This window comes from Miscanthus floridulus, chromosome 9 (genome assembly GCF_019320115.1).
Source record: "Miscanthus floridulus cultivar M001 chromosome 9, ASM1932011v1, whole genome shotgun sequence".
NCBI classification, from domain to species: domain Eukaryota; kingdom Viridiplantae; phylum Streptophyta; class Magnoliopsida; order Poales; family Poaceae; genus Miscanthus; species Miscanthus floridulus.
Genome location: NC_089588.1, coordinates 14,045,630 through 14,064,577, shown reverse-complemented (window position 1 = coordinate 14,064,577; position 18,948 = coordinate 14,045,630). Strand labels below are relative to the sequence as shown.

Sequence of the window (18,948 nt, the reverse complement as noted above, 5' to 3'; positions counted from 1 at the left end):
AACATGGCACCACAACAGAGTAAGCAAATAAAGGCAGAATCCGACCCCAAAACAGGGCAAGCTGTGCTCAACATAAGCATGTAGCTCGAAGAAGAATTGTTATTGTTATTTAATTTGGCCATGTCATCATAAGGTAATGATATTACAACTCTTACGCCAAAGGGTGTGGATATTACATTTCATTCCAAAAAGAAAACCAGCGATATTATGTAACAACTTCTACATACACTTTGTTTCATGCATGCACGCATTGGCCAAATTCAGTTGAAGCACAGACCATCGCCTTTGCTTCATGCGTGGCAATCAGTTCCTGTTTCTCTTGATCTTGCCCATAAAGCAACAAGGACATAAACTTTGCCGTGCAGCTTGTCTGAGAGTCGAAAGCAAGTAATTCTCCAGCTTCTCTTGAACAACAGAACACCAAATGCCACCCATGTAGCTATGAAGCCACACCTGAGCCCAAGATAGAAGAATTGTATCCCATGACCTTCTTCAGTTCTTGCCAGGCCACCTTGCTCTGCATACAGGGTATCAAGCTGCGGCCCCGATGGAATTCTTCCGGTAAGATTGTTGTATGGTAAGTCCAAGTAACTTAAGAATGTTAGATTTGACCGACTGACGGGTATTTCGCCTGATAGCTTGTTCCTCGAGAGGTCCAGTGATTCAAGCGATTGCATTTCCCCAATCTTGCTTGGAACAACTCCGCTCAAGTGGTTCCTTGACAGATTCAAATTCACTAAACCATCAAGGAAAACTATTTCTTCTGAAATTTTGCCGGTTAAATTGTTAGAAGATAAATCAATGCTCATCATACTTGTGTCCAGAACTCCATTGATGGAACCGTAGTTCAATTCCTGCCCCTTCAAGACCATAGAGAAACTACTAAGGTCTAAAGGGTCATTCAATATTAAAGGGGGATCATACATAATTATAGGATAACACCCATCTGTCATGGAAGTCTTTCTTGTTGTTTTCAGATTCAGATTTGAAAGGTAGATCGGCAAAGAGCCTGATATCTTATTGTTGTTGAGATCCATGTACTGAAGGCAAGCAAGATTTGTGATGTTCACAGGAACGTTTCCACAGAATTTGTTGTGACTTAAGCGTAGAATTATTAACGATGTTAATTTTCCAATCCACATTGGCAATTCTCCAGAGAATTTGTTCCTAGACAAATCCAAGACAAACATATTTGTAAAGTTTTGCACAAAAGATGGGAATTCTCCAGACAAACTGTTGTTACTTAAGACCATAAATCCTATTCTTTCCATTACTTTGAGGCATGACGGAAGTTTTCCCTCCAAAAAATTGTTGGATAAGCCCAAAACAAACAATGCTTGAAATTTACAAAAAGATTCAGGAATATGACCTGTGATTTGGTTGGAGAACAGAGATAGCTGATTTAGATTGGTGGATCTAGTAGCAGAGGGCAGAGGACCCAACAAGAAGTTGTTGGACAAGTACAGGTTACTTATGTTTGGTGGCAGTGTGGGTATCTGACCACTTAATTAGTTCGAATTGAGAATTGAGATAGAGGTCTAGAAGCGACATGGAGCCCATATCAGTCGGCAATGTTCCGTTGAGTTGATTGTTTGAGATGTTCATGAATTCGACATTTAAAAAGGCATCGGAGAACCACTGTGGAAGCCTATCAGCTATACCTGCACTTGAGATATCGAGATTGATAATGTTCACATGCCACTTAAGCCAACTAGGAAAGAGTGGGCCCATCTGGCAGGATGCAAAGTATGCGGTATCTAATCTAAATGGTGGTGCATTATAAGACAAGTCTATGTATTTCAGGCTCCTTGCACTAACAAGGTGTTCCTCCGTTACCACGCCATCCAATTTATTACTATTTAGGTCCAGATGGGTCAGATTACTGAGCATACCAATCTCATATGGGACATTCCCGTTCAGGTTGTTGTGAGAGAGATCAAGGGTCTGCAAACCAGCAAATTGACCTACAGATGTTGGGAGAGATCCGGCGATGTTGTTCCAACCTAGATTCAGAACGACCAAGCTTGTTAACTGCGCTATCCATCTTGGTAGCATCCCAGTTAATTGGTTCTGACTGAGGTCAAGCTCTTGTAATTTGTTAGGTGAGCAGCGAGGCAGGTTCCTGAACAGCTCAATTACATCTCCGTGTAAGTGAGACGAAGAAATGTACAGCACCTCCAAATTGCATAGGTTCTTCATACCTGCAGTCATGACGCGCATGTTCTTTGCATCGTCGTCATAGTAATAATTACCTGAACCCAGTGCATCTGGAAATTGACCGAACATGCCGGTGGAGTCGAGGTTGAGGCGTTTGAGGCTTGTTATGTTCCAGAACCAGCTGGACACCATTGGATGGTTGAGGGAGTTCCAAGAGGCATCCAGCTCCTCGAGGTTTGTAAGGTTTAAGTGTGGCAGTGACTGGTTTGCGTTCGCCAGAGAGCATGTGGAAAGATGGACCCTCAAAGAAGGAAGCATGTTCATGACATGAGGCCAATCCACTACTGTGCAGAGATTCATTTGGTTCAGATTAACATATTGGATGGAAGTAAGGCGTGCTAACCATGATAGATTCGTTGAGTTTGTGCCAAACATATACGTAGAGGAAAGATCCAGATACTGCAGCTTTGATAAGTTTCCAAGCTGGGGAGGCACACCACCACTGCTGGAAAATGGTATGCCAGAGAGGTTAAGATAGGTGAGACTCTTTAGAGAGCCCAAGAACTCGGGAAGATGACCACTTGGCCCTGTTAGATCACTCCAGCTGAGGTCAAGGTGCTCCAGATGATCCAGAGCAAGCAAACAAGGACTTATCTGGCCGACCTAATCTGCTTGGAAGTTGCCAGCTGTGCCTCCAAGTCGAAGCTCGTGGACGTGGCCAGTTCGGTTGCTGCACCGGACGCCTCTCCACCGGCAGCAGTCCTGCTCGCCGTCTCACCGCCACGAGTCGAGGAGGCCTGCAGGGTCGCTGGTGACGCCGTGCTTGAATGCCAGCAGGGCATCCCTCTCGTGCGGTATGCAGCTCGGGCTCGCTCTGTTTCCACCGGCGGCTGGCTGGAGCTGCTGCTGCTGATGTGCATGCGTGGCAAGGAACAAGCAGCAGCAGCACCAGAGCAACACGAGCATGGCACCAGCTAGGCGATGCATGGTAGCAACCATCGAAAATAATGACGCTATGCTAGAAGAGAATGGCAGGATATATCAGTTCTGGAGTCCGAGTTTTATCGTAGGTGGATGCAGAGGATACTGCAGATGGGTCAATTGACCGTGGACTGAGGTCGTCGCTCGGTCACCTTCCGTGTAGAAGCGGTCAGGCATCTGCGTACTGGCCCAAGCGCACTGCTCCTACGCAGATTAGCTACAAGCATCTTTTAGATCCATAAGACTCTGCAACTGTAAAAACAGAGATTTGTTCACATTACCACATACTCTGCAAGGGTTGTGATACCCAAGGACGACATCAGCCAAGTTCCCCTACACAACAAGAAACATGCAAAGCTTGTCATGCGTCATGCACTGTATCACGAAACGATATGCAGCATGAATTTTGAAGCAAGGAAACCGTACCTTCGGAATCAGGGACTCAATAACAGACATGAGGGTGGCTCCCCAGTTGGTGACCTGATGGAGAAATCTCCCTTCTTGTTCTTGAGTTCATAGACCCCAACCATCTTCCTCGCCACATCAGCCCGACAGGCCAATGCAAGGCACAACAACAAAGCAGCAGGGAGCAGGGCAGCTCTAGCCGTTGGGTGATACTGTTAGCACCCTACAAGATGAGAGAAGAAACAGATGTACTGTTAGCACCCAACAGGGAGTATATATGCAAATGGCTAGATGCCCTTCACCATTCTCCTCTCTCAAGTTTCCAGTGAGGAAAGGTCAAAACTCAGCATCCCCATGCTGCAATCCAATGCCTCCTTTTTTTCCTAGAGATCTGAGAGTTACTAGTACTTTATTTAGAAAATTGAGAATTACTGGTACTTTGATTTAGCCATGCTTTTCCCCTTGTCACCTCAGTATCCATTGCATATGGCATCTTTGTTACAGAGGTCTAATATAACAATCAAAACACATGGAAACCGTGCCTGTGGTATAAACAAACTAAACACATGAGGGCTTGTACAATACGCCTCATCTTTCAACGCAAGTATTCTCTTCCAACCTTGCATACAATAAGTCATGAGCAAAAAGAGGGAAAATCCAGATACAGAACTCATAGCATTATGTTTGTACAACTGTAGTCAGTGTACTCAGCTATCATATTTTGGGTTTCAGTTTTATCTGGTTGTCACCCTAATGAACAAAATCCACACACTATGGAAATTGCATTTAAAATTTCAGTAAAAATTCCTTTTAAAACTTGGAATGATAAAAGGAACATAATCTACAACACATAATATATTAGTGCTACTTTATTCACAGAAAACATTTTAGTTTGAAGTTTATAAAAGGTTAGTGAAATGAGCGAGTTTTACGAAAATCAGAAATTCCACTCAAAGGTTTGAATCAAATTTAGATTGAACTCCAAATGAAAAATAAATATATATAGGACTGGATCATGACAAAAAATTTTGTGTGCAACATATTGGATTATTGAAGCTGAAGACAAGTGGGAGTACTAAACGTATTTCTTTTAGACAGATTATAAACACTACCGTCACTGAAATCAGTCTGTCAACCGTCCATCTGCTCGGAATATAAACATATCATGGCTAGAAATACTTTTTAGAAATATATGGATAATAGAGCTTTATGAAATGCTTATGATTTAGGATTTAGAGGTGACTAGCATGCGTGTACTGACCATGTTTCCTTACTTATATTCCTATACTGAACCGGACTGTCGGTTAAGTTATTGTTTTTTCCTTACGTTCACAATATGTGTTATATATGTGTTGCCATCTATGGTATAATACATTGCAATACAATTTCGTGAAATACCTTTGGTTTAGGATTTAAAGGTGAATTGGGAGGTACCTGTTTCTACTTGTCTCATCAGCAGGATCCGTTGCTTTGTGTAGTCAACCTGTGATGCCCTCTTTTCTCATAGGACCTCATCTGTTAACTAGAAAACAGGTCCATCACCCTTTGATGAAAGGCAGGGCAAGATGCTCCTGACATAGCTTCTGCATATCAGACAAGATCCAGGCTAAGTTGGAATCTGATTCTATGCAAAGATACAATGGTTATTCCTATGTAGCTATGTCTCACCCAAAAAAAGGACAAAAAGAACCACGGACAACTCAAATACCCTGTTGCAATCTCAAAGCAGACAACCTACCTAAAGGCTAGATTTCCACAGCTGCTGAAACATAGAGGACAGGGAGAACATCAGTCTCCTACCCTGGACCGCACCACACTGTCAGAAGCAGTTTATGAGGCGCTCCACGTCCTTGTTCTGGTGGGGCCTCACAGTACAGCCCTCAGCGCCAGCGTCCAAGCTGGGCATCTGTTCTCATTAACAAAGATTAAAAACATGTTACTATCAGCTTCAAGATTTGTAAAAAATATTGCACAAACAAAGTTTGAGATTATGCATGAATGCGCAAAAAGAAGACAGAATCTTAATCTGACACCAGCACAGCATCAAAAGCTTATATGGACTCTAATTGACCGTGATGGGCGAAAGGCGGGTACAGGACTACAGGCAGAGGATGAATATTTACTGAAGCACTGTAATCACTAGGGATGAATATTATGGGCGACCTGCACCGCTTACCCCGCCACATGCTACCAGCCTGCTATCAACTGCGCGCGCGTGCTGCTGGAATGCTGCATCGGAGAGGTGTGCTCATGGGATAGAGAGAGGAAAAACTGAGTCAACGTGAGAGAGAGTACACAAGACGCAAATATCTTGCTATTTTACGGTATTGCCCCTAATAGAGATAGAAAGCACGTGGAGGCCCTTTAGGCTTCTGAGAAGGACATAAAATGAAATACAAAATTACATTAGGGATGGCAAAGAGGCATTATAACTTTTTCAATGGTAAATCAGGAATCATAAATTCTTTCTATGTTCGTACGATTGAGTAGTAGTGTTGGTTGTTAAAATTGTTTCCGAGAGAAAAAAATATGGTAGGAAATGATAATGAACATTTTCGATCGTTTCCGACCAATTTCATCCCTAGTAATCACAGTGAGACTTTTAGGGGCTTTAACCCATCTATTACTGCCTAAACATGCAGCAGGCATTCATAGCAAAGGCAGGTTTCCCTTTTTAATCCCTCAATCTATCACACTTTTTACACAAAAAATAGCTCTAAAAATACTGTAAAAAAGGAAAGAAATAAAGAAAGTCTAACCTGCTGGGCTCGTTTTCAGACCACATGACAATAGCTGGTTCAATGCCTAAAAACATCCGTGAAATTTGCAGGGTGAGTAGGTATGAAATGCAAAACTGAAGCAAAAACATGACAGAAATGCACTGATTTCTTGTACCTTGATGGCCTTGAGATGGTGATATGCAGTATGAGGATGATGTTGATGGCCTTCTGCTGCAAAATAACACAGGTTAACTTAGCCTGATATTTTAAGGAACAGTTCTGAATTAAGGAAAGAAGAGAAAAGGATAACAGGTGTACTTTGGAACCTCAACTTGACCTTTCCTTTCGAAAAAGAGCATAAGCTATCACAAAAGACCCACACACTGATGCGTTGGCCGGTGGCTGCACAGACCAGCACGGCAGGCAGGGACTTACCAACTATGGAACGAAGCCGTGCTAGTTATCATGTACAATATGTGGGTGCTTTTAATATAGTAGAGCCAACAAATGGAAATGACATAATAGTTTGATTGGCGTTTTGATTTCCCAGAAAGTAAACATTAGATCCATTCAAGAACACCAGCATTAAAAACTGCTACATGAGCTTCATGTTAGTACTCCACCCACATTTAGAGTTACTAAGTATAGTATCACGACAAAATTCATGTCAGAGCACCCTAATTACACCAGAAGCAATGACTGGTCCCATTCTAACCCTTCTATGCAAAGGTAATTGTCAAAAGCTGTAGAAGGAAAACTATAAAACTTAGCGTCAACAACTTTTGCTTGATTGCTTCAAAATGGCAGGTCAACCAAGGCAGACCATCATCAACTGTCTTAAATCAACATTAGGAAGTTACATTTGCCTCCACTGTTTCTGTGGTCCCTTGAAGAAGTTCCTTAGAAATAGCAGCTGGGTCAAGCTCATAGCTATCTTTGGGGACATTTGGAGCTTCTTCGCCTGACATCCTGTAGAAAGGCACTTGATGTGAAAACCGAAACATCTCTTCTTTGGGAATCTTCACGGTACCATTCAGATCCTGATGGCGTTCAAATATTGTTCGAAACCCGGCAACTTTAGCTAAGGGAATAACAGAGATGCCATGATCTTCATCATAATTATCTAGTACCTCAACCACATCGTAAGCATGGAGCACATTATCTGGAGTATCTTCATCCCAGTCAGGGGACCAATTCCGATAAATAGCCCAGATGTCACCTTTCTGTGGATAAATTTTGATTACCCCACGCAGCCCTTTCTCCCATTTCATTTGGTGTGAAAACATGTTCACTATATCACATGTTTCATATTTACCAGTCCTGAAATGCCCACATGACTTTGTGAAGCCAGAAGAAACCCAATTCAAAGGCCCAAATTCACTATTTGTCCTTGACTCAAGATAGCTTATTCTGAGCTTGAATGGTTTCAAGGAGAAAATTTTCTGAATAAACGCATAATAACGAGGCATACCATCTTCGTCATCATATGTAGCCCAAATTTGATCAATTTGAAAACATTCCTCAGTGCGATCCTTGTCAAAATCATGGAAATCAGGATCAGGAACATTATAAGACAAGGGGTCATCATCTTCATTTTCAGCATCTGAGCTAGTATTAGAACCAATTTCTTTTGGATCAACATGAACATCTTTATTGGTAGTAGGATCATCTGGTGCGAGAGCTTCATTATCCCTTCCATTTTCATTAACCACATGTTTCTTGGTCGCTTTTTGAGATGTTTTACTTTTAATTTCTGTTAGCTTGTTTCTCAGCCCACTTTTCGCTTTTTCCAGCAGAAGACCCCTAACATCCAACTGAGAGGTGGTCTTGGCTAAGCTTATGTGGATTGGAGGCCTGGGTTTCCAATTGGGTCCACCATTGATGCCTTGAAACTCATAGGCCCCAATGTTGGTTGAAAAAGATATATTCACACCGGGCACTCTAAAACAATTTGCTCCAGGACCTGGTATGAAAGATGAAGAACCAACTCCAGCATCTTTAACCATAGTCTTCAACTTCTTTCCAGATGCAAGATCACCTGTTCCAGGATTAAAGACATCTGACATGCTTGCATGCCTTTTTAGAGGATTGTACTTCCGCCAAAGAGCCTCTTCCTTTCTTGCTGCTGCTTGTGCCTCCTCCCTCTCCCTCCTAACTTTTTCATACGTCTGATGAACTACATTAGCAGCTTGAGCAGCAGCAGCAGATGATGCAGTGGCACTAGCTGCACCAGCAGCCCTTGAAAATGGACCCCACTGCATATTTCTGTTAGTTCTTGCATTTTGATTTACACCACTGATCTTTGAATCCTGTATCACAGTCCCAGTAGGTGGTATTGGTGCCTCTTTTGCTAGGAACGGCTCACGGCAGCTAGGGCAACGAAGATGCTGACCCAGATACACCCTAAGGTACTCATAGTTCATCTTGCATTTGTTACAAGAGGTCCAAAATGTAGGAGGTTTTGCCCCAGGTGCAGGGGTAGCAGAGGAAGCTGCAGGAGTGGGTCCAGATGGTGGTGGAGGTTGAGGTGGGCGCGGGCGCACGGCAGGTGCTGCCGGTCTTGCTGTTCGCTTGTTTACTGTCGGTTTGGAGGAAGCAGCAGCGTTAGCTGCGAAATTATAGAAGCCATCAGACGCACCAGGAGGAGCACTTGCCTTACTTGATTGAGCTGTCCTCTGTTGGAATACCCTTACATTCCTCTTTTGGTCATATACTGCTCTCTTAGTTTTGTCGCTTAGCACCGTATACGCCTCTTGGACCATCTGGAAAGCACCCTCAGCACCGACTTGCTTGTTCTTGTCAGGGTGGAGCTGAAGAACCAGCTTCCTGTACCGTTTCTTGATTGTTTCGTCATCTGCTGTCGTGGCAACACAAAGGATAGAGTACCAGTCCTTGTCCCCAGCAACCTTCACCTCCGAAGCAAGATAGATATCAAAGGTGGCAACCATCTGAGCAATGCCTTCAAGATCAGGAAAGAGTGTTTGAGCTTTGAGAGCGAATTTCTTGGCACCCTGCAGGTCCCTCGCTTCAAACTTCTTCTTTGCAATATCCTTTGCCCGTTGGGCCTCATCCCTGTTGCATTCCATTTCTTCACACCTCGGAAAGCACAAATAACCACACTTTTTTGCAATTGATTCACAGAATTTCGGTCCTCGGAGTGCAAGAAGTTTCAGAACCCTGCCCAAAAGGAAACAAAGATTACCTAAATTGCGAAGCTTACAAGTTACAACCAGCAGGGGCGGACCCAGTGAAGGACATGGGTGTACACATGTACACCCAATAATTTTTGCAAAGCAATCGAAGTTAGTAGGCATAATACATGCATATACACCTGTAATTAGATTCAGATCCGATTACGAATGGTATGTTAGGGTTTGGGCGCACGGTTTTACCTATGAATTACGTTAAGGTTTGGGCACACGGCTTCGCACAGCAGGAAGGGAGAGGACCAAGGGGAGGGAATACCTAGTGTCCTGGTGGTGCTCGTCGCCGGCCAAAGTGGCGAGTGGCGAAGTAGGACAGCAGCGACGGTCGCAGGGACACCGGGGCTGCAGAGGGCGGACGCCGTGACGGAGATGGTCGCGAGGACGCTGGGCCCCAGGTGGTGCTCGACCGAGCGCAGTCTCCTCTCCGGGGTTGCGGCGCGGCGAGCGGATGGAGGATAACGGCGGCGGGCGAGAAGAGTCCAGACGGCGGGCCAAGGGTCGAGCAAGGTTAGGAAAAAAAAAGGGAAAAAAAGAACATGAGAGACGGAGAAGAGAGTGAGGTGAACGGGAAGGGGAATGGGCCACAGAGGTGAACCGGTGAAACCCCAACAGGCTCCTGGATGGCTGGCTGCGTATTGCCTAATTCCTTTTTTAATCGGTTTATTTATTATTATCCCCTCACTCCCCTATAGTATCTAAATACACGTGGTGAGATACCTATGCTTGAAACTTGTTTTTTTTTCATCTAAGCCTCCATGCTTGCCCACTGCAGGAGAGAATTCAGTCATCGAAAACTTTGGCATTGAGGAAAGTAGATGCATCGATGTTTGCTTTGAAAGGGAATATGTGGTCCCATCGGTAAGTGACATGGCGATCTGACACGAGTCACGAGGGGAGAGAAATAAAATGATGTTTGTCTTGCTATTTTGGCCCCGTTCGCTTCGCTGAAAAAACAAACCAAAACACTGTTCCGACTGATTTGTTGTGAGAGAAAAACACTGTTCCAACTGAAAAAACAAGCTGAAAAGTACGAATTATAAGACAAGCGAACAGAGCCTTTGAGGCATCGACACACTTCACACTGTGGCTTAAATGAGAGTGAAGCATCGGTTATGACATGATATTTTGGAGCATTAGTACACTGTGACTAGTCTCAGTCATCGAATCTCCCGAGGGATGGAAAAAGGCTGGCTAGATTTACTCTTTGCGACATTATATCCAAGCCCTTCTAAAAACAACAAATCTCATCTTTAGAATAGGATCTCTTCCTTTTTTTCTCCCCCTCCTCTCGTGCTGCGCATGCACCTATGCCGCAAAGGGGATGGCAATCCTACACGTGGGGATGGGGTCCCACGGACCCTTATGGATGAGTAAACGTATGGGTATAGTATGTTGGAATCTAAGTGCTAAACTTGAGCTACACATCCAAATAGGAGTGCCAATGAGTGGTACTAAATTTTACGGCCTGTTCAGCTGGTATTAAAGTCGGCTGATAAGCCGACTGTAGCTGATTTGTTGTGAGAGAAAAATACTGTAGATTCTAGCTAATAAGTCGGCTTATAAGTTCGAGCAAACATGCCTTTTAGCCAAGACTCAAATACATTAATTGAGGGATTGGTGCTAATAAGTGCTAAACTTTAGCACTAGCACTTTAGACGGTCCAGGGGGGCAAGATATTGTCCGCGGGCAAGATCAGGCCGGGTACTCAAACTAAGACGGATAGGATACTGTTATCAAATCTTACCTATGGTTACCCATAGGGTACATGAAACACAAAGAGGTCCATTAAGATGGTGTAATATTTATTTGGATAATTGTTATGTGCGCTGAACGAACTATATTTATTTGGTCTTATCTTGTAATATTTGTTTGGCTTGTGAGAGACGTAGAGAGAATAGGGGGAAGAAAAAAAAAGATAATGAGGTGAGAAAGGCATACCCTCCAAAGTCTTGGTTGACACCGGTTCTTTTTAACAGATTTCTTACGTTTCACCTTTGTGGTCATTGTGTTCTTTCTAGGGGCTAGGGGTATTTACCACTCTTCGTATATGTTTTATTTTGACTTTTTTTTGGATCCACCAGCTAAATTTTAGTTGGCTACAAGCCACCGCTAAACCCAACTAATCACATTAGCTGTTCCAACCCAGCTAATGGTAGCTAAAACTAGCTAATGACCAAATTTCTCATCAATTATTTCTGCATCGGCGCCCCACCGCCCACTTCTTCCCTTCCGCACATCCGCATCCGAGCGTGACTCTTTTCCCCACCACAATCTTTGTACCGTCGGTGGGAGGAAGGGAGGGCACCGGGGCGACCATCGGTGGGAGAGGGGGTGGCTTGCTGCCATCTCCACCACTAAGGAGAAAGGGAGGGAATCACGGTAGAATCCATAGGGGAGGAGGAAGTGTCGTTGTCGAGGTCAGGGATGATCACCACAGCCGCCGTCAGAGTGGAGTAGGGTCACCGTGCTGGTGGGAGGAAGGGAGGGTCATCACCGACAGTGGGGAGCCTATCGCCTCCTCTGTGAGATCCAGATGGGGAAAGCGAGGGCCGCTGCCTCGGCTCGCCGATGACACGATGGCCGCCCTGTAAGGAAAATGGACCCTAGGCCCATTTACTTTGGATTTTGGTGTTTGATGACTAACACAACTAAATTGGACTAATGAATTTGTAAGTGTTTGTTTTGTAGTTCAATAGGGTGCAAGACGTGACTTGGACGAAGGCGACGTGATGATCCGATGATCAACACCATAAACAAGACCTTAGGAGCACAAGAAAAGACACAAGATATCAAGCAAGGTCCAAGCACGAAGATAGAAACCAAGCCAGACGCAAGATCGCGAAGAAACGAGCTCACAGAGGGCACAAGACGCTGCACAGGACGCTCCGATGCACAGGACGCTGCACAGGACGCTCCGATGCACAAGACGCTGCACCGGACGCTGCATCGGACGCTCCGATCAAGCAACAGCAGAGTCAACAGCAGCGACCGGACGCTGCACCGGATGCTCCGCTGCACCGGACGCTACACAAGACGCTGAGTGCCAGAGTCCGGTCAACATCAGTAAGGTTCCAGAGAGTCGTTTTCGTGACCGGACGCGTCCGGTCAGTGCTGACCGGACGCTGGTCAGAGTCCGGTCAGTAGCAGAAAAGCAGGATTTCGTCCCCAACGGCTACTTTCTCAGTGGGGCTTATAAATAGACCTCCCAACCAGCCATTTGAGGTGTGTGGAGCTGAGGAAACATACCAAGGGTGTTGATACACCATTTTAGTGATCTTCACTTGCATAGTGCTTAGTGTTTAGTGTTTCATCAGGTGATTAGCGTAGGTGCTTTACGAAGTGCTTAGGTTGATTAGACCACCGCTTATGCGCTTGCTCTAGGTTTAGGCCTAGTGTTTAGTGAGGTTTACATACCTCTTACCACCCGGTGCTTGCGAGCACAATTGTTGTACATCGGATGGGCTTGAAGTCTTACGAGATCACACCAACCGTGTTTGTGGTGTGGCTGCCACCGTGTATTAGAGGGAACAAGGCCCGCTGTGTTTTGGTCGGAAGCTTGATAGTGAAGACGGCGGGGAGCATCTGGGAAAGGCTTACCGGAAGGCATGTCGGAAACCCACTTGCGCATGGAGAAGGCCCGAGGCTATCCACGGAGTTACCCGACCGGGAGCTTGGCCCTTACGAGGGATTTCTTGCGAGGGGCTCCAACGAGGACTAGGGGGAAGCTTGCGCGCTTCTCGTTACCTCGGTAAAAATACCGGAGTCATCGACAGGAGTTTGCATATCTCTACCTTGCTCTTTAGCTTCCGCATTTACATTGATTACTTTACTACGTTTGCGGTAGAGATAGCAACACACTAGCAAAACCGTAGTTACATATTTAGATAGTTTATCTTTTGCATAGATTTTGCTAAGGTTAGAAAAAAAGGCCATAGTTTAGAGTTAGAATTTTTAAGTTGCCTAATTCACCCCCCTCTTAGGTGCCATGGTCCCTTCACGCCTGCAGCGAATGGTGGAGCTAGGGCACGGCGAGGCTCGCGTGGGCCCGCTGATGCTCGTGGCTTGCTCCAACGTGGTCCGCAGGCCTCTGGCCACGCTCGCGGAGGTAGCTACTGGTGGTGTGGATGGGGCGCGAGGATGGCTTGGCACAGTGGGAGCAATGGGGATGGAGGGAGGAAGAAAGAAAGGGACAATAGAGTCAATATTCACCCATTAGCTAGAGGATCCAAACAATCCTAGCTAAACTTTAGCTAGTCAAATTAGCTGGCTAAAATTTATCCAGGGTGGATCTAAATAGGACCTTAACATATCTAAGGCCTCCTCCAAGAGCTAGTACCTAGCTCTAAGTACTCTAGAGGCAACTCTTCCAGTAATGATCTAACTTTGAGCACATAACTAACTCATAATATGAATGACCCCATAGACCACATTCATCCCCACATACTCTCTCCGTCCCAAAAAAAACTTGTCATTCTAGGGTTCAAAATTTACCTCAAAAAACAGGTCATTTTACCCCATTTGGTATGTGCATAAGCGCATGCAGACCTGCATTAGTCAATTAGCACTAAATATGGCTAATAAACAGGGGTAACCATCGTCATTTTACCTTCATATTTATCTATCTAAAAAATTACTAGAATGATGGTGTTTTTTAGGACAGAGGGATTAGTCTTGAAGTGTGTGCATGTGTATGAGACTATCCCATGACCAAGAGAGATATATCTTCTCTCCTATTTGTAGGGGACCGTGACGCCTAAGAGGGGGGTGAATTAGGCAACTTAAAACTCTAACTCTAAACTATGGTCTCCTTTTCTGCCCTTAGCAAAACCTATGCAAAAGATAAACTATCTAAATGTGCAACTACGGTTTTGCTAGTATGTTGCTATCTCTACCGCAAAAAGGAGTAATACAAGCAATGTAAATGCAGAAGCTAAAGAGCAAGGTAGAGATATACAAACTCCCGTCGATGACTCCGGTATTTTTACCGAGGTATCGAGAAGCGCGCAAGCTTCCCCCTAGTCCTCGTTGGAGCCCCTCGCAAGGAATCCCTCGCAAGGGCCAAGCTACTAGTCGGGTAACTCCGTAGATAGCATCGGGTCTTCCCCCACACGTAAGTGGGTCTCCGACATGCCTTCCGCCAAGCCTCTCCTGGATGCTCCCCGCTGTCTTCACTATCAAGCTTTCGACCGAACTGTCGCGGGTTTATTCTCTTCGGTACACGGTGGCAACCACACCACAAATGTGGTTGGTGTGATCTTACAAGACTACAAGCCCCTTCGATATACAACAATGGTGCACGCAAGCACCGGGTAGTAAGAGGTATGCAAACCTCACTAAACACTAGGCCTAAACCTAGAGCAAGCGCATAAGCGATGGTCTAATCAACCTAAGCACTTCGCAAAGCACCTACGCTAATCACCTAATGAATCACTAAGCACTATACAAGTGAAGATCACTAAAATGGTGTATCAACACCCTTGGTATGTTTCCTCAGCTCCACACATCTTAAATGGCTGGTTGGGGGTCTATTTATAAGCCTAACTTAGAGCCCCACTTAGAAAGTAGCCGTTGGGGACGAAATCTCGCTTTTCTACTACTGACCAGACGCTCAGGTCATCCTGATCGGACGCGTCTGGTCGTCTCGACCATTAGAGCCGCGATCAACTGATCGGACGCTGCTGGCGTCCGGTCACATCCAGTCGCAATTTCACCGCTCTAGAACCTCTTTGTACTTAATCGGACGCTGCAGTCTGCGTTCGGTCGATTTGCCGCTAGCGTCCGGTCAATACTAAATGTGTTGCCGGGATGATGAATAGGGCCATCGGTGCGTCTGGTCACTTTACTGTTCAGCATCCGGTCGATCACCTTCCAGCGTCCGGTCACCTCTGTGAGCTCGTTTCTTCGTGATCTTACGTCCGGCTTGGTTTCTATCTTCATGCTTAGACTTTGCTTGATATCTTGGGTCTTCTCTTGTGTTTCTAGGGTCTTGCTCATGGTGTTGATCGTGGGATCATCATGTCGCCTTCGTCCAAATCACGTCTTGCACCCTATTGGACTACAAAACAATCACTTGCAAGTTCGTTAGTCCTATTTGGTTGTGTTGGTCATCAAATACCAAAATCCAAAGTAAATGGGCCTAGGGTCCATTTTCCTTACACTATTAAAATATGAGAAAATATTCTTTGAACCGTTCCATAATTAGACAATCACCGATTAAATTCCGAAATAGATAGAGCATGACAAAAATCAGAAACTAGTATGCAATTCTCTAGCATGCTAGTAAGCATCAAGCACAACATTATGATCTCAGTAAACATGATGAAATAGCAGATCGGATCACGATGTACGTGTTGAAGGGGTGCAGACGAGGAAGCCATACGTGATGAGCGGTGTAGATAGGACAACAACGATGTCGCAGACGGAGTGCAGCATACGACGTTGAAGATGACGTTATGCTGCGACGGCGCCCAACTTGGACGGAGGATGAGTCATGGCAAAGACCTTGAGCAGTCGCGCGGAGCACTTCGCAAAAAATCTTATTCATCCTCTCCTGATGCAGGATCACAGGGACGAAGGTTTCGAAGACCTACTCCCCCGTTCGCCAATGCAGCGGAAATGGAGAAGACTACAATGGCAGCGCATCTATGAAGAAGAGGCAAAACCTTACTCGTGTAGACTCTCTTATAAATTCCCAAACTTGGTGCCTTCCCGTATAATAATAGTCTGTAGTGAGAGGGGTAGTTCCTATTTATTGGGTACATTAGCAATACAGGAGTAATAGATTGTGTACCACCTCCAACGCAAATGGACCTTTGAGATTTACTTAGAATTTCCAGAATTGATATATGGGCCGAGCCCATTAATTCCAACGTGAGCTAGCTCCTATACATCATTTAGAGGAGGCCTAATAGGGTGTGTTTGGTCCGGGCTTACTTCTAGCCTACCTAGAATCTAAGCTTGGACAGCCCAAGCCTGCCTCTAGCAATCCAAGATGAACTTGTTTGGTTGTCTACACTATCTAAGCCTGACTAGCAACTAGTTTGTTTGGTTGGTTGTGTAGGTAATTTCACCACCTTTGAGGAAATTCATCGAACACGTGGTTAGCGACACCTCTCACAGCACACCGCCCGTCTCCGACCAACACCGCATGCTCCCAAGATGCGCGCGCGAGCTCCACGACTCCTCCACCTCCGTCGACGTTGACCACTTGGGGGAGTCCGGCGGGGGACCGTCACGGCGAAGGGATGGGAAGTTCAGGCGCGCCATGTCGCCGCGAAGGCGGAAGGCGGCCTTGTCGTAGGCGAGCGCCGCGTCCTCGGCGGTGTCGAAGGTGCCGAGCCATAGCCACGTGTGGTTCTTGGGGAGGTGTCGTGCGCACGAGCTCCATGAGGGGAGGAGCACAGGCGGGTGGAGCACCGGTGGGCAGGAGCACCGGCGGAGGAGGAGAACCGACGGATCGATCTCACTGAATAGAGGTGAGACGACTTAGCGCGAGGCTGCCCAGAGCCTGGCTCTGTGTTTTTCTGGAGCCAGGCTAAGACCCCCTAGGTGGCTTGATGGGCCTGACTAGGAGGCTTGTTTAGCCAACCAAACAGGCTCAAATTAGCTTTAGAAAGCCTAGTTAGGGGATAGCCAGTAAACCAAACATGCTCACCCTATTTGCCGTGGAAGAAATAGACTTTACTCTTTGCACGTATTAATTCAACTTGTCCTCTTTACATGGACAATCTAACATGGTAAGCGACGCAAAACCTCCCTGCAGGTATATACGTACGGCACACTGAGCCTCCCACTATTTCATCGTAGCGCCTGCCACAAAGGCAGAGACAGAAAAAAAAAACCGAGATCGACAGCCTTTGTTGTAATTAGCAACGACGACGGATTGGACGGGACACAGCTAAAAGAAATTCAGCACAAGATTGTCCACGCGCCACACAAGTTTCTTCATTGCACAATCACGTACTGCTAGATAGCAGGAGCCACCTCTTGTTGTACGTACATCACTGCATTTTGGCACGCTGACGACCTTATATTCCTACGACACACACCTACTCGATCGCGAAATTAAAGGTGCCACCAAGGCACGGACTAGTAACAATTTAGGAGAACTTGAAGAGCATGTCGTGCCGCCGGGCCTGACGATTTTCGACGGGAAGTTGGGGTGGTTCACGGCGTCGGGAAACGCCTGCGTCTCCAGGCACAGCCGCGCCGTACTTCTGGTACACCTTGCCGCCCTTGCCCCTCTCGTCCTTGAGCCAGTTGCTGGTGTAGAGCTGCACCCCGGGCTGGTTCGCCCACAGCTCGAACGCCCGCCCGGACACCGGGTCCCGGACGAACGCAACCTGCTTGAATCCCTGCCCCCCGTGCACCGCCACCACGTAGTTGAGGTCGTAACCCACCGCGCCGCCGCCGGAGACGAGGCTGACGCGGGCGCCCACGGGGGTGAGCCGGCGCAGGTTCCAGTACGCGTGGTTCACCGGCGTCGCCTTGTTGAGCGCCGTCGCGTTCATGTGCAGGACTGCAGGCTCAGGTCGTAGGGGCTGGACAACTGGTACGTCACGTCGTACACGTCCAGGTCGCCGGGGAATCCTTGCTCTCCGTCGAAGCTGTGGTAGTAGAAGGTGATGTAAGGGGAGTCGCAGTCACGCACGTACTCCTTCACCTTCCAGATGACCTTGCTGAAACCCCTGTGGCCACCTGATCGATGAACAACGACGGACGGCGAGACTAAGCTACGTGATCCATGCATGCACGAGAGTGATCGGCCTGAGAACGATGGAGAGCGTACCGTGGAGTGCGTTCTTGCCGTCGTTGATGTAGAGGCGGTAGGCTTTGCCGTCGAGCACGAAGCGGCCCTTGGCGACTCTGTTGGCCACGCGGCCGACCAGCGCCCCGAAGTAAGAAGAGCCGTTCTGTTTGAACACCAGAGGAAGAGGAATGATGCACACTGCAAGCTCTAGATCGAGTGTGAGAACAGAGAGACCTGTGATCTTACCACATACTCATCAATAGTGTCATACCCAAGGACGACGTCAGCCAAGTTCCCTGCGGGCAGCAAGAAATTCAGCGGTATGCATGCAGTCACAAAGGATTACGCAAAAAGGACTCTAGGAAGCTAAGGTTGGAAACCATACCTTTGGAGTCAGGAACGATGACAGACATTAGGGTGGCTCCCCAGTTGGTGACCTTGAAGGAGAAACCCCCCTTCTTGTTCTTGAGCTCGTAGACCCCAACCGTCTTCCTCGCAGCATCGGCACGGTCGGCCAATGCAAGGCACAGGCACAGCAGTAGAGCAGCAGGGAGGACCAACTCAGCTCTCGCCATTGCTGCCAAAGCTGCTCGCGATCGCACACACTAGCTTAGGAAGGGTGCACGTTACAGAGAGGAGAGGAGATGTGGCGCGCGCAGCTGGACGACTACTCGCTCGCGGATGGATGGATGTATATATATATATGCCTGCGGATGATATAATTAACCTG

General features: G+C 46.5%; 1 protein-coding gene and 1 pseudogene across 3 annotated transcripts; both read right to left on the bottom strand.

Annotated features, from left to right (window-relative positions):
• Positions 1-107: 107 nt before the first annotated feature.
• LOC136483459 (uncharacterized) lies at positions 108-10,024 on the bottom strand. 3 transcript variants are annotated; one of them, XM_066480540.1, is made up of 8 exons: positions 9,729-10,024; positions 6,439-9,440; positions 6,303-6,348; positions 5,282-5,449; positions 4,978-5,126; positions 3,565-3,766; positions 3,420-3,471; positions 108-1,167 (listed from the first exon to the last, which is right to left on the bottom strand). In XM_066480540.1, exon 2 carries the CDS (start codon positions 9,347-9,349, stop codon positions 7,112-7,114), a length of 2,238 nt encoding a protein of 745 aa, XP_066336637.1. In that variant the 5' UTR covers positions 9,350-9,440; positions 9,729-10,024; the 3' UTR covers positions 108-1,167; positions 3,420-3,471; positions 3,565-3,766; positions 4,978-5,126; positions 5,282-5,449; positions 6,303-6,348; positions 6,439-7,111. The 3 variants fall into 3 exon arrangements, 2 of the variants coding, with proteins under 2 accessions (XP_066336637.1, XP_066336636.1); XR_010765448.1 differs by having other exon boundaries at positions 108-3,471; positions 6,439-6,494; XM_066480539.1 differs by having other exon boundaries at positions 108-3,471.
• Positions 10,025-17,568: 7,544 nt separating this feature from the next.
• LOC136481387 (uncharacterized) lies at positions 17,569-18,844 on the bottom strand (annotated as a pseudogene).
• Between the last annotated feature and the right edge of the window lie 104 nt (positions 18,845-18,948).